This window comes from Lutjanus erythropterus, chromosome 9 (assembly GCF_056507025.1).
Source record: "Lutjanus erythropterus isolate fLutEry1 chromosome 9, fLutEry1.hap2, whole genome shotgun sequence".
In the NCBI taxonomy this organism is placed as follows: Eukaryota; Metazoa; Chordata; class Actinopteri; order Lutjaniformes; family Lutjanidae; genus Lutjanus; species Lutjanus erythropterus.
The window spans coordinates 42,012,817-42,028,669 of NC_139325.1; the positions used below are offsets into that span (position 1 = coordinate 42,012,817).

At 38.0% G+C, this 15,853-nt stretch overlaps 2 protein-coding genes across 6 annotated transcripts in view; both read left to right on the forward strand.

Moving 5' to 3' along the window:
• The window catches only part of phf1 (PHD finger protein 1), a 29,592-nt gene extending 26,210 nt beyond the window's left edge, over positions 1 to 3,382 (forward strand). The window contains exon 15 of the mRNA XM_084725798.1: positions 2,027 to 3,382. Coding sequence (XP_084581924.1) covers positions 2,027 to 2,489 — 463 coding nt within the window. The 3' untranslated portion in view covers positions 2,490 to 3,382. The remainder of the gene's footprint in view (positions 1 to 2,026) is intronic.
• A 9,647-nt stretch (positions 3,383 to 13,029) lies between these two features.
• Positions 13,030 to 15,853, forward strand: part of syngap1b (synaptic Ras GTPase activating protein 1b) — a 217,620-nt gene continuing 214,796 nt past the window's right edge. For all 5 annotated transcript variants that reach the window (XM_084727652.1, XM_084727653.1, XM_084727656.1 and 2 more), the window contains exon 1: positions 13,030 to 13,370. In XM_084727652.1, coding sequence (XP_084583778.1) covers positions 13,349 to 13,370 — 22 coding nt within the window. In that variant the 5' untranslated portion in view covers positions 13,030 to 13,348. The remainder of the gene's footprint in view (positions 13,371 to 15,853) is intronic.

Consider the following 15,853-nt stretch of genomic DNA (forward strand, 5'->3'; position numbering starts at 1 on the left):
AAAAAAAACTTTCACACTGAAATGTAAAGCACGTAAGATACATTAATGAGATGTTAAATAGCTAAATTATGCTGGTGACAGTTACTACTGATTGATAATGTTAGCTTTGCTGGTCATAAAGTTACAGCAGCATGATGATCAATTTACTAAGATATCGCAAACGCTCAGCTTCATGCAAAGTCAAAAAATGATCATTAGACATGTCCCTAAAACAAAGGACTGAAGCTTTAAATTGTAATCCAAACACATGTCAGATTGCATTAACGTTTTCTGCTTTTTATCTCCTAAAAAGAGGAGTGGCCATGATGTTTTGGTGAAATACCCGTATGTTCCAGTTTGACGTATACCGTGTGTCTGATGATGAGTTCCAGCTTCAGATCCTTTCATGTAATCTAAATATGTTCTCAGAAGATGATTTTGGCCTCTGTGATATTTTTGAGTTGCCTGATGATGTGTTTCTCAAGTTTTATATTGAAATGCTGATCAGCTGTCAAATGCTGCTAATTGGTATTCAGGAATAGAACTCACCTCTGGAGTAGTTCTTATAATTGGGATTGATTACTTTAATTTAAACCTGTATCAATTGATTTTTTGGCCACTCACAGGGAGGCATGAACTCAACATTGACATATTATCGCCTCATAAAGTTGATATGGGGAACGTGTTGGCATCCAGTTGCTTAATTTACACATCCAGCAGACATGGAGCAAAATAAGCATTCATTTGGAGTCGTGTCTCTGGCCACCTGACAAACACAAGTCCAATATTCACTCTCCATTTAGCTCTGTCTTAGGCCAACTCTTGAGGGGAATATTCTGGCTCTTTAGCTGCCAAATGTTCCACTGTGTTCACAGACTAGGGCTAATTTTGTCTTCCTGCTGCACAGGGCACATAGCATACACTGGGTTTTTAATATAATATAATAGTAATAATCTCATTTATATAGCACTTAATAAAACACACAAAGGTAGAGTTTTGTGCTGAAAACTACAGAAAACAAGATTGATGGTAGCAGTGAGTGAACTAAAACAGTCAAGTTTCTGTTTTCACCTGACACATAATGCAGTCATTCGATCCATTGTTTATGTGAAAATAATGATTAGAACAGCTTTAAGTTATTTTTTCCACATGCTGTATTAAATCTACTTTATATAGAAGCCGAAGTATTTGGGGAAAAAAGTTTTAATGCCATTATCTTAATAATTTGTTATCTTGAGAAAACAATTTTTTTTTCTTGTGATAAAAGATTTATTTATGTTGTTATTTCAGTAAAACAAAGTTTGTTTTCTTATGATAACGGGTTAATTTCTCTTATCCTAAGATACATTATAAATAATATTAATAAAAATAAAATTGTAAAGCACTGGCAAATTTATGGCACATAATGGCAAGTGGAAGTATTAATTCTGCTACACCAGCATACATAGATGGAATCCTGACAACTTTAGACATTGATTTAAGCTGAACATGTCAGATCAAGGAGCACCAATTATTGATCAACACATCAGACTTCAGTCAGGGTCACGGACATCAGCAGAAACTGCGTCGTGTCTTTCTGTAACATTCAGATCAGTCCTCATCATTTAGCCCAGCTGCGACTTCACTGATGGTGTCCTAATGATAAATGATCTCGTTATCCTGAGAAATAAGACTTTTGTTTTCTCGAGATAACAAGATAAATTAACACATTTTCATGAGAAAACGAGTTGTGTTATATTGAGATAATAATTAACTCATGATCTCCAGGTAACAGCATTAAAAAAATATTTGCAAGGACGTCCACTCTTGACTTCTTTAACTTTATATTGATCGTGATGATAAATATTTAATTCATGCTTTGGTAATTCAGTTTTCAAGGCCAATTATTTACAACTTATTTGTAACACTGTCCTTTAAAATAACGAGAATATGTTATTGCTGTATGTCTCTTCGTAAGTAAAACCTATTTGATTGAGATGATGAACCACACCTGGCTGAAACAGTCTCTGGTCCTGACTCCTCTGCTTGTCTCTATCTATTTTCCTAGCACGGAAGACAACTGCAGATTACCACCACCTTGTTTCCCGTACCCCCTCAACTCCAATGGCAGCCATCACCACCACCACCTCCACCAGCATCATCACAACCACCAACACAACCACCAACACAACCACCAACACAACCACCAACACAACCACCAACACAGCCACCAACACAGCCACCAACACAACCACCAACACCAGCCGGGGCAGAAGCAGCTGGAGCCCATCATCCTTCGTGATCTGCCCCCTTACCAGGCTGGAATGGGCGGAGGGGGTGGCGCAGGTGGAGGAGGCGGAGGAGGCGGAGGCAGTGGGGGAGGAGGAGAGAGGATGGTGGTGGGAGGCGGGGACGGGACAGTTGCCAGGAGCTGGGGAGGAGGGGAGGCGGTGAGGATCTTGGCGAGACGCGTCACGCCAGACGGGAAGGTGCAGTACCTTGTGGAGTGGGAGAACGTGAGTTTGTACTGACACGGAGAGAGTAAATACGAGACACAATGACTGTTTTGCAGTTGCCACAGGAATATTGTGTAATATGTGGCAGTGTTTAAAGTACAAACAAAACAGAAAGAAAAAAAAATCCCTACACGTTGCAAATCCAGGTTGCTCTCATAGTATCACCTCTATTCTACATCATTATAGCTCACTACTCGTTACTAAATGTCCCTCTTTGCTAGTGTTTCTCTGATATTTGTACTGTTAACTTTGGAATATGCCTTTGCATTTATCATGTTTTACAGCGATGAGGGAAGATATTTAAACCTCCTGATGATTTGGAAAATCAAGAAGAACATCTCTTTAGTTGTACTCATTCTTCATAAACAGTATAGTTTCACAGAAAAGCCACAGTTTAGTAGAAGAAAAGAAAGATTACTGCTTTTTCACTGCTCAACTAATAGTAACTGTTATTTGTTAAGTTTTAAAATACAGTCTTACTTTGATATATATGTAATTTTCTTTTCCATAAAGCAAACTGTAAACCTCCACTGCCTGTCATATAAACATGCTCCTAATTTAAAGGAATAGTTCACTGTTTTGGGAAAGACATTTATTCACTTTCTTGCAGAGAGTTAGATTTACAGGGGTCCTCAAAGTGCGGCTTGTCGGCCAATGACAGCCCACAGAGACATTATACAGGCATTTGAAAATGATACGAAGAGCATGACACTTAAATACTTTCACTTGCAAGGTGTAGGAAGTTACTGGTTGCCTGGCAACTAGTGTCACAGGACTTAAGCTCTGCTATCAATGCTACTGCTGTTAGCTAAAAATTCAGTTTGAGATTTTGGTGGACAACTCAGACACCATGCAGAAAATACTGAAAAAAGTTTCTGGAAAAATTTGTCAACTCTTTACTTCTTTGGACCTCCTTCATTCCTGTATGTTAAATATGAAGATGTAACCAAGAGACAGTCAGCTTAAACTCTGTCTCTGTCTGTAGGTGAAAAATCTGCCTTCCACCACCTCTAAAGCTCAGTAATTAGCGATTAGTTTTGTATGTATGTGCTGGATACGACAACAGGAAGTCACCGTGGCTGGCCAACAAATAGTCTTAGCTGTTACCTCCTGCTTATAGTCTTTATGCTTAACTACACTAACCGTGTCTTGACTGTATCTCCATATTTAACAGACAGACATGAATCGATCTTCTTATCAAACTTTCTGCAAGAAAGCTTTTAAGTGTATTTCCCAAAATGTGGAACCTCTTCTTTTAAGAAGAAGCAATAAAAGAATGCTTTACACTGGTCTACTGTTTTAGAGACGAGCCAACATACTTTTTAGAAATTAAAATAATTTACAACACAGTGTGTCCTGTAGCACAAAGATTTACAATGCAAAAGATGTAAAGAGGTCAAAGTTAAAAACAAGCTACATTTTGTGAAACAGTGAACGCTTCTTTCGCTTTTTGAGCATTTAAATTACTATAATTTAGTGAGTAGTTAGACCCTATTTTGCACTGAATTATAATCAGTCAAAGCTACAGTTGGTAACTTCTATAAAAAAGGGACTTTTTGCTATATTTGCAGAAACTGTGCTCCTAATAGATTTGCAAAATTCCACTGCCCCTGAGCAAAAACAGCCAATCAAACCCAGCCTCCACCAGAATGCCTGTTTTTGACGACCCGAGGAAGAGTTTCGGGGGAGGATGGTGGTAACCTGTACACTGGGTTAAGTGACGCCTGTCAGTTGTTTCTCCTGCTGAGATGAAATGAGTGTGCACAGATTAAGTACATAACAAAATAAATATTTCATTTCTTCCAGGGAAGTTGGGGGTCTCGCTGGGCAACATTTTTGCTTGGAGCCTGGCTCTGATTGGTTGTTTTTGTTACAGCACGCTGAATTCTTGTAAATGCCATTAGAAACACTAGGAGGAGCCAGAGGAACGTGTTTTTTTTTTCACAAATTATCTGTCTCATGTACTGCTGTAAGTATATACTGACATTTTCAGCTGTTGAAACTGTTTATCTGTAACCTGGGTGTCAAATTGTTCACTATTCAAACCAAAGACAACCCAGTTCACAAGTAATTTGTGCCTAATTTGTGATGCCTTCTGCATCACCTATATTATCTTGACATGTTATTGAAAACATGCACATGTTAAATACTTTATAAATGCATTTAAGCTGAATTAAAAGGTCATCTCATTTTTATTTCCTTCCTTCATAAACAATATAGGACATTTTAGAGATGAAACAGTATAAAACAGTATAAAAACAGTATACACATTTAAAATGATTTCTAATATTTATAATGATTTTTCTGCAGTTATGTATCTTAAATTTGCAGAATTTCTTCCTTGCTCTTTTTCCTTTTTAGACCCAAATAAAATTTCCTGTCACGACCCAGTCTCTGGTCTAAATGACCTGATTCAAATAACCAAATCAGTGCTCAGTGGGTAGTTTAGATTAAAAAAAAGGGTTGAAAATTTAACTCATTCATTCTTTTTGAAGATAAAAAAAAAAACTTAAATGTTAAAAAGTAATCTGATTTCCTGGCATTTGATGTGATATCCGAGGGATGAGCAAACTAAACAGCCCGTAGCCAACACCACACTTCCATCAGCCTTCACTTTTATAATTGCTCATTCATCAACTGATGGTTAATGTTCACGTGGAGTTCAGTGAGAAAATTATCCCAGAAAGGATCAGTGATGAATGGTCCGTCATCAGCGGGAGGTGTGATGACAGCTGGGTGGTGGCTACTGGCTGTTCATGAAAAAGCAATAACCTTTTATTGTCGAGGAAGAGACGGAGCTGTGCAGACAGTCTTTTACAGTGTTTTTTTGCCCACACAGATGCTTAAGAGCACTTTGACAGTTGTGGTTGGAGGATTTCACCTGGAGATTATTTGCCCTCCTCAGGCGCCATCTTGTCTGACTTTAAACCTCATAAACAACAAATTCTCTGGAGGTTTTCATATTTTTTTCTCATCGCAGTATGTTAATAAGAGATTGTATACATGTTATTACGGGGTTACTTATTTGTTATGTTAGATTTTGTCATAATTTACATTTAGACTACTGTATGTATTAGAAATAGGAGCCACAAGAGGGCTTTTGTTTTATAGATAGAATTATATATTCACTATATATTGCTATGATCAAATAACTTTATTTTATTTTTTTGACGTGGTTGCATAGTGCCTATATGGGTTGTGTACCTGCCGATTGGTCTGCTGACCTGAGTCGACCAATCAGACGATAGATAGATGAGCAAGGCCATATTGCTGAGTAAGAGGATGGCTCTTCAAGTTGACAGATACAACTACGTGGGTAAACAAGGACCACTTATAATATTGAGTAGAGTTTTTTTAATCAGAACAGACTGTGATGTTACTGTACATTCCAAACAAACAACAAAAAAGACAATATATGTCACTGAAATGTCTGTTTGAAGTCACCGGAACGGAAATTATTTTGAAAAGGCGTGTTTGTTTTTGTTTTCTGAAGAGTGTTTAGTGTCATAAAGATCAGCTAAAGGTCCGGCCGCTCTGCTGCTGTTGTTTAGTTTCATGTTGTAGGGAGTTCAGTCCTTGTGTTCAAAGTAACAGTACAGGTAAAGAAGACACTGATAGGCCCAGTTCCTAACTCAAACATATAATATCTTCCAGGGTCTAACAGTCTATAATTTAAAAGGTACAACATGGCATTGAGAATTGACCCTTTCTAAGTCCCGCCCCTTTTGGAACCACAACTTTGTCCTCTCCGGGTCTCATAGGGTTATTAGACATACAGTGTGCTCGACTCGTCTGTGTTGAAATCAAAGTTTGATGCTGATTAAAAGATGTTGCTTTGGGTCTGTAAAAGCAATACATACAATAAATAGTTACATCTTAAAGTAGCTAACGTTAGCAAAACTTTAGCTAGCTAGTTAATATACGTGGTATTTTTTTCCCCATTGGCTGAGAGTGTGAGTGTAGACTGAGGGACAAGTTTAGCAGGTGGTTGTGGGAGATGAACAGGAGATGAAGCTAAATGTCAGTTTTAACTTTTTCTTAGTCTTTTATGGCCCTTTTCCCGACACAGAGCTGGCCTGGTTCGACTCGGTTTGACTCGGCCTGTCAGCCCAGCGTGGCAGGGGTTTGCATTTCCATGACAACAGGGCTTCCTGCTCGAAGGTGTGTCTTTTGACTGAAGATGAGCTCGAGGAGGCTCGAGTTGAGTGGCTGTAAAGCGGTGGATAACCTCTACACTCTGGGACAAACGCATAAAAAGTCCTGTGTTGTTTCATTATTTAAAAGCTTTTATTATGAAGCAGTACAAGAAGAGCAGACGGAAAAGGCCCATTAGTTGAATTATTTTCAGTTGTCAGGCACAGTTTGGGTAGTTTAGGCCAGAAAACTACTTATAAGCACAATCATAGGTTTAGACACAAAACCTGCTTGGCAGGTTTAGGAAAAAAAATCATGGTTTATGGTTCACAACATTAGAAAGGCTCTCTGGCGATCACAGACCCTTCGTCAAGGCAACGAAAGCTTGCCAATCACAGCTCCATAGGGTGGAACTACGCGGAACAGTCTTGTGGGAAAAAAATCTACATCAGTCGTTAGCTAGCTAGTTAGGTAGTATCTTGCTCTGTAGCAAAACTAGCTAATTATATCTAACAGGTGAGGTTAGCAAAATGCTGGCTAACTAGGTAGCTAATCTACACACGAAGGTCTAACTGTGGTAGAAAGCCAGCAAAAATACTTAGGTAGGTTTAAGATCGAGGTTTGGGTTCAACTAAGTCTGTTAATCCAGGAAGTTATCTCTCTTGTAAGGATTCAGAAAGACCGTTCTCAATCTACACCAATTGTGAGCTAGCTAGTTACATCTACTAGCTTTTAGCAAAGCACTGACTAACTTGCAAGCTAATCTATTTATTTATTTATTGGTTGATTTAAGCAGGACAGTGCACATCAGAAACATTGGTGTAAATGTGCCAGAGTTTTTCCTCTGTAGTCCTACTGCCTGCCTACTTCAGCAGTTAACTAGCATTTTGCTAACTTCAGCTAAAATAAGTTGTGACTATATTTATGTGGCTTTTACAGGTCCCCCAGCAACATCTTTTAACCATCTCCGAAATTAAGTTTCTTTTCATAATAGACAGACTGAGCACGCAGCATATCTAAGTACAGGAAACAGGAAACAAGCTTGCTTAACTGTTATTGGAGCACAGAGTAAAAAGGGCGGGACTTTGGATGGGTCAGTCTATAAGTCAAGTCCCTCTCTTGTTTATAGACTCGAGTGAGGTGCTGAAGATGGATCTTTTGGATTTAACAGGTTACACAAATCTAGAATACTGTGGTGCAAGTTTCAGAGTTTATATTTTATACAGAGGTTTATTTCAGCAATCTGTTGCGATAAAACTTACACAACATATACATTTATCAGTTTTGTCTTTGAAGAAAGACTGTATTACAGGTTCAGTTAAAAAAAAAAAACACAAGACAAATACAGCATTTATACTGTTATAATCAAACCAATGCAAAACTCTCAGTCTTTATTTAAATAGCGACCTCTCAGTTGGATTATCTCCTGCACCTTTGCATACATTTCAGGCCAGTGAAATGATGTTGCATTGCAATTTTCATCCTCCTCAGTGACTATTTGACTGTAGTTTATTAGGAAGGGGTGTGTTGAACCTTTCTAGGCGATGGTGATGAATGTATTTGTGTGTTTTCTATGGTATGTCTATACCCGTCAAGTGCTTGTTATAGGTTGTACTACTAGGTGGAACTCAAACTGATTAGTTTAAAACAAAATAGGAGGAAATAAAGACATCAACATCGAGGAACATCGTTTATTTTGGGAGAGGTAGTCTTCTTTTTCTGATTAGTAGTCAAGTCCAAGTTCAGTTTGATGTATTTTTGGAGAAATTACGTTTGTACATGTATACTCTGCGTTGACACCTAATATGTAACACGAATAATAAAAAAAATATTTCACCTCGTACAGTGTGTTTTTTATCTGTTAGTACAGACAGGTAATCATTAATTCAGCAGTTGTCTTACACTTCTTTCTTTAAGTGTCTGTCTTGTCTATTTTTCAGTTTAGAATATGTTATAATTTTGTGTCTTATAGGTAACTGATTATCTCTGTGCCGTCAAAGTGGGGTTGATGCATTTTGAGTCAAACCAGGATCAAGAACTCAACCAGGAATCAAAGAATTTTTTTGTCATCTAAGAGGAGGGTAAAAACACATAATAACAGGACAGATAGAAAATCTTAAAACACGAGCCTGGAAGTTTATTCTTGACAAAATAATCTCAACTAAAGGTCCACTTTATGAAAATTCTCTGAGCTTTCAACCACATATAGGGATGTAATAATAATAATAATAATAATAGTAATAATAATGATAATAATAATAATAATAATAATAATAATAATAATAATGATAATAATAATAATAATAATAAATCAAGCAATGATGATATCTCAGTAAAGTGTCCACAGTATGAATTGTCTTTGGCAATGAATGCTTGAATTATATATGTACAGTTACAAAACAAAACGCAGCAGTCAGTAACAGTCATTTAATAAAATAAAATAAATAACCTTGTAATATAATGGTAGGTATCATCCCACACTGGTACGGTACTGAGAAATTGTGATATTTGATATATTCTTTACATCCCTGTCATGAGTGAACTGAGATGCCAAAAGTCTAAAAATAAATAAAAATTCAGAGTTTTTGTTTCATAATTGTGACTTTTTATCTCATAATTTAGATTTTTTTTAATATTATTATATTATATATTATATTTTCTTCTTTCACTGGTAAAAATGAGCTTCCATTAAAAACAGCTATTTTGTGAAGCTTGAACTACTACTAACTTTTTTTTTTTTTTTTTTTTTTTTACAATTATCTATCAATCAACTAACTGATTAACTGACTCATCATTTTAGCTGTGCCTGTATAGACTGTTGGGTAGTTTAATTTAGAACAAAACATATTTTATAAACTCTTCATATGATTTGTATATAAAAGCCCTCATTTAGGGCTAAAGTAACTGGTGGGCTTAATGTCAGCCTAAAGGTAAAGATAAGTGAAACGTACAATATTTCCCTCTGAGTGAAGTAGAGGAGGAAATTGCATCAAATGGAAATACTCAAGTTAATACCTTAAAATTTTACAAGGAGTCATGAATCTCAGTGTATAACTGATGTCTCTATATGACCTAAATAAGAGACCATCAGAGAGAAGACTATTTCTGGACAGCTAGTTTTAACGCCTGCAACCGGGTCAACATGTATGTCCCCCTCTGTGTCCCCTAGAGTCGCTCCAGAACCGGTCTCAGAGGGGGTGTGTTCACCTGTTTTACTACAACTACCTGTAGTATTTTAAGTTGTAAGAAATGTAATAAGTAGCTTGAAATTTTGTATTTGCTAGTAGAGTTTAAACGTGAAGGATTTCTAAAGCAAAACTGACAACCAAGATATTAACCCGAAGGAGAACCGCCTGTTCTGTGAAAGGTTCCAAAACATGACTGTTTTCACTGGCTAATATACATTTGTACTACATTTAGGGTGAGCGTTTCATCTTTAAGGCAAAAGACTGAGACAAGCTGTTTTTCCTCCGTCTTTGATCACTACAACTGTAGGTGGTACTCAAACAACGCTGGTGAATCCCTATAAATTAGTCTGATGGGGATGATAAATTGCATTACAGCCAAATGTGTCCTGTAGGAAAGATTAACTACCGTTTTTTGGCAGAAAATTTACTACTGCTGCCAGCATGAAAGACTGATATTTATTTTGGGTTTGTGCCAGTTACAATGAGTTTTCAAGATGAATGGAAATTGTAATGACTCCAAAGATTAATATCACATCTCTGTCTACGACCTGTGACATGATGAAACAATAACAGCTGAAATCTCCTGGTCTTTTCTCTATTAATTTAATGTTACGTGTCAAAATTTTACTTGAAGCATGGAAAAGTCAACGCTTTTGCATTTTTGTGGGCATTTGCATTTTTTTCTGACCAAACAACTTATAGATTAGTTGAGAAAATGATCGACCGATTAATCGATGTTGAAAATGATCATTAGTTGCAGCCCTAAAAAGTAATCCAGAAGTAACAGAAATTAATCAAGTTACATAATTTTAATATTGTGATACAGATAACAGATAACTAGAAAGTGTGTTGGAATAAATTTTTAAAGTGACGCCTCATGTCAAACAGAGTGAAGGCTGCTATTGTGCATGTTGTCTCACTCTAAAGGCTCTGCTAAACGAAATGGAACTAAAGTTGTTCTTAATGCCTGCCACTGGTTGAGATTCTCATTTAAAGCAGATAAAATGAGCCTGTGTTTACATTTTCGCAGGCAAAGTTACAGTGAGCAGTATGTTAGCCAGTTAAAGGGGAGCAGGAGGAGATCATTATTTAGATCATTTTTATTTTTGACACTATATTTTGTGGTTATTCCAGTTGAAAAAAGTTCTGCTTCTGTCCACAGGGGCCTCCAAAATCAACATTCCTTAGTAGCTTTAATTAACATAATTGGTGACACCTGTGTTTAAACTACTATTTCATATCAGTGTGGCTGCTGTAAAAAAGACCTGCTGCCTCAGGACTGAAGAAGACTTGAGCTCTGGAGCTCCTGTGTCTGCTGTTAGAAAGACCAAGTGATCAGGTGTGTTACAAATCTAACTGAAAGTAAGAAGGTCGACTGGTACAACTATCATTTTAAGACTGGAGCAGAGCCGGAACCTTTATGTCTTTTATTTATGGAACAATTCAGAGATTATTATGTCTCCATGAGGATCTGTGTCCTCTTGTTTTCATATTTAAATGTGTGGAAAATGGAGTTAGCAGTATGTTTCAGGACTTTGCTGTCTTTTTTTTAGGGAGGGTAGACATTCATTTGCAAAATATATTATTTATTTATTTATTTTTCATATGTTTTTTTTTTAAATTGTGCACTGTGTAGAGAATTTAAATCAAACTGATTTATTCAATCTTGTGTTGCAAGTGAACTCTTGAAAGCTCCAGCAGCACCTGCAGCTACTGGTTTTCACCACAAGGTGGTGGTCACACCTCAACATTTACACCAAGCACAAACTCTGCACTGTGCTGCCTTCAAGTGTCCCTCTGAAGCTGTGAAGCACAGAAGTGATGATAGCCAAAACAAAAAGTGCTTTCTTTGGTTAAATCTAATGAAACTCTAGTTTTTTGTGTTTGGAACAGGGACAAAAGTAATAATAATGGTAATAATAATAATAATAATGATAATAAGAATAAAAAAATAGAAGTACAACAACAATAATAAACCTTTTTACTTATTTATATAGCTCTTTTCATTACACAGAATACAACTCAAAGTGCTTCACAAGATAAACAATCAACATAGGTGTTAACAACAACAGGTTGTTTTTCAGATATGTAAGCAAGTTAGCCAAAAGTTAGCCACAATTAACCAACGATTGCTAATTTCCCTTTTAATCAGCTATATTTGTGCAGCTGCAGCCAATTCACCCTCTGTGGCAGTTAAGGTCGATAAATAGATAACTGTGAATGTGAACTGTGAAACTGATATGTTTTCATCTTTCACATCCTAAACATCACAAATCGACAAGCCAATCATCTTGGAAACGCTGGCATTAACACCGCGTTGGGTCGTTCATATTCATGTTAACTTAACTCGGAATTGCCGTTTCTCCCACGCCACCCAAACGCAGCATACGCTCCAGCTCAGGGCGCCATTTTGGCTCCACAGCTTCACTGCCTGATGCGGTTCCTGTGTTTGGTCATGTGCATCGAGAATTTAGAAATGTGCTGAGGACGAGAATAAATTAGGGTAACTGTAGTCAAGTAGAAAACAACTTTGATGTGTATTTTGATTTTTTTTTGTCAGCTGGTTCCGGTGGTTGTCAGAGAAGCTAGCAATTAGCTTGTTTTCAACAGGTATGTATTAATAAATAGTTTAAAGAGACGAAAGCAAACTAGTTTTCAGATTTTTAAGCTAACACATATGGAAGCCAGTCACCTGTTAGCAATTAAAAACACTTTAATGTTTCCAAAGAATTAAATTTATGTTTCCAGAGTTAGAAACGGACACATTAAATTAACATGAAAAAACGTTAAAAAATGTAGCCTGTGATGTATATAAGGCGAGCTCTTTCACAGTAGTAAGTCAGTTATGGTATGTAAAAGTAATAAGATATCTCTGGGGCAGAACACACACACACACACACACACACACACACACACACACACACACACACACACACACACACACACTGTACTGTAGCCTGAAGCCATACAGTGAATTTACACTCACTGCAACATTATCATAATATAATTTTTACAAGAGGCGAGCACAAACTGTAAAATGCATATAAGCTAAAGATAGGTTAGCTTATAGATATTGTGAAACGTGCGCGCCCACACAAACACATGCACACACACATGCACACGCGTGCTCAGTCCTCCACCCCCTTCTCTCTCTCTCTCTCTCTCTCTCTCTCTCTCTCTCTCTCTCTCACACACACACACTCACACACACACTCACTCGTGTTTCACCCTCACACCTCAGCAGCAGCGTGCAAATAAACACACACACACACATACATACACACACGCACACACACACATACACATATTTCTGCATCCTGTATTTTTTTATGCACCGGGAACCGGGCGCTTTATAAGCGGTCGTGGATTATGATGCCAGTTTTTATAACAGCGGAATATTGGCCTCTCCTTCGGCTCCAACTGTGACTAGCACTCTATCGCGTGTTTTTATTATTTTTTATTTTTCAGATTTATTTCTAATTTGATTCCCCGTTACTTCTGAGCACCGAGAGACCGCCGAGACGCACAGCCTACGTTCAATGCCGTTGGAACATGTCCTATGTTCCCTTTCAAGGTAAGACCTAGCAGATATTTTATATTTTTTTCTGTCCTCCACTGCATCTTTTCTTTTCTGTCCTCCTCCTCCCCCGTTCCTCACCATCCTCTCTCCTCCTCTCCTCTCTCTGTCCCTCTCTTCTTCTCCCTCTGTCTCTCTGGCACTATCATATGCATTAGGCATATCTAAAAGCACCATAGCCGACAGGTGCATAGAAATAGACTAGAGTGCCTTCTAGATGGATGCCCACACACACGCACGCATAAACACACACACACACACACACACACACACACACACACACGGATCCAGCGCAGCGTGTGTCCGTATAGACCTGTGCATGCGGCAATTATAGTATTGTAATAAGGTATGCATGTGTACTGGTGTCACGGTCTACTCCTGCAAGTGCATTCCTCCGTTTGGGAGCAGCCAATGGAAAAATGCTGTAATATTCCTATAATAATCCTACAAGGAGTTTATGGACAAGATAATACTGTAGTGTTAATAAATTATAAACTTTATACTGCCCTTATCATAATGGTTTCTGGTGTAAAATTCCAATAATACTCTTATAGGCACTCTCAATGTAGTATAAGGAGTTTAGAGTGCTTTTAATGCTTAATTATGTGTTTTATCTCCTATGAAATACTCCCATCAGGACTTGTAGTGTACTGTCTTATGAAATATATTTTGTCAGTAGCTTGAATGAACTGTATCCTGCCTCCTGCGTGCAAAAACTTTGGCCCACTAAAATATGTAGATGACCAGAATGAGAGGCTACTTCATTCTTGCTGGTCTTTTATTCCCCCATACTCGAGTGTGAGTGGGTGAAAGGCGCTCCAGTGTACGATGAAGGCAGATTCCCCTCGGTATCATTGCACTGCAACTGTGACTAATGCTATATGTGAGCAGGCGTGCTGCAGTGAGCTGCCTCAAATCTATCCAGTCGAAATTTGCAGTGTGTGTGAGTGTGTGTGTGTGTGTGTGTGTGTGTGTGTGTGTGTGTGTGATTAGAGGGGCTAATGTTGGAGGAAAAAAACAGAAGGGTCCAGAGTAAGATGTAACACCCAGCGTAAAGTTTGGAGCAACCGTGAAAGATTTGGGGGTGTCATGGTTTGTGTGAGTATCTGTTATCAAGGAGGGTAGATGCCAAAAAAACTGTAGGGATGGGGAGGGTGTGTGTGTGTGTGTGTGTGAGTGGATGTGAGTGTGTGTGACAGAGAAAGAGAGCGGCAGGCAGTGTAGTCAGTGTGTGGGTTCAGGAGAGAGTGGAGGTGTGCTGCATGTGACTGTTAGGGTGAGAGAGAGTGATGTTTCATGTGTGAATACAAGCACACACTCACAGACTTTTTAACCCCTTGTAGAACAATACAGGCGGCTGCCTCCAAAATGGAGACGATAATCTCGACCTGAAAAACTCAACTCTCAGCTCCCGGACTTTCACCGTGACCCTGAAGTCATCATCCGAGCTGCACATGAAAAGAGAGACCAAATTTAACTGTGGCTGCCCGCTCGGCTCCTTTTCACTCTGCTTTTCATTCCCTCAGAGCAAAGCAGATAATGGCCAAAATGCCCTCTTGTGCAAGTGCAGCTATATAGAAGTTGGTTGCATAATGTTGGTGAGATGCTCCGCCACTGTGTGTATGCGTGTGTGTGTGTGTGTGTGTGTGTGTGTGTGTGTGTGTGTGTGCACAAGCCCACTCTGGGAGTCATTGCCAGGAAATTGTGAGCACAGTGCTGCACCTTCAAAACCTGCCAGCGATGGCACTGAGTGCTCTTTCTCTGTGATCGCACAGTAGTGTTTCATTTTAGGCATTGTTTTTCGGAGCTAAGCAGTGTTTAGTCTTATCCAATTTGCTACAACTGCTGAGGGTTTAGCCGTAAGCTGGATCATAAAGCACATCAATATGGAGATATATACACCAGTCTGCTCAGTTAGCTTTTTTTAAAAAATAATTTTAACTTTAATTATTGCAGCTACAGTATTAAATATTGTATCCTCGATGAGGATGACACCTGGATGCTAGGGATTGACCAGTATGTTTCTTTTTTGTCAGGGTTGATACTGATTATTACTAATCAAGGAGATCAATATTATTTAAAATGAAAATTAATTAAACATTGTCTGCTACTTTATACTTCCATATACTTCTTTTTGCGGGTAATATGGTGCTTTTTACTCCACTCGCTGAAATTTATTTCATAACTTAAGTCGGTTGCTCTGCAGATTCAGTTTATTGATACGAAATACAAATCATCTATTATGAATAATTATGATGAATTATGTAAGGGATAATCAATGAGTAGGTGTGTGCTAAACGGTTTCAAGGCACGACGTGGAGGCGAAGAATCACCCGGTGTGAAGCAGAGTTCAAACCGTTTAACGCACACCTACAAGTTGATTATCCTGCTTATACCATGGTCATTTGCCAACAGTATGAAATAAAAACATTCTCAGATTTTTTTGGTGAAAGTTTTACAATCAAAACCAAAAGTTATGA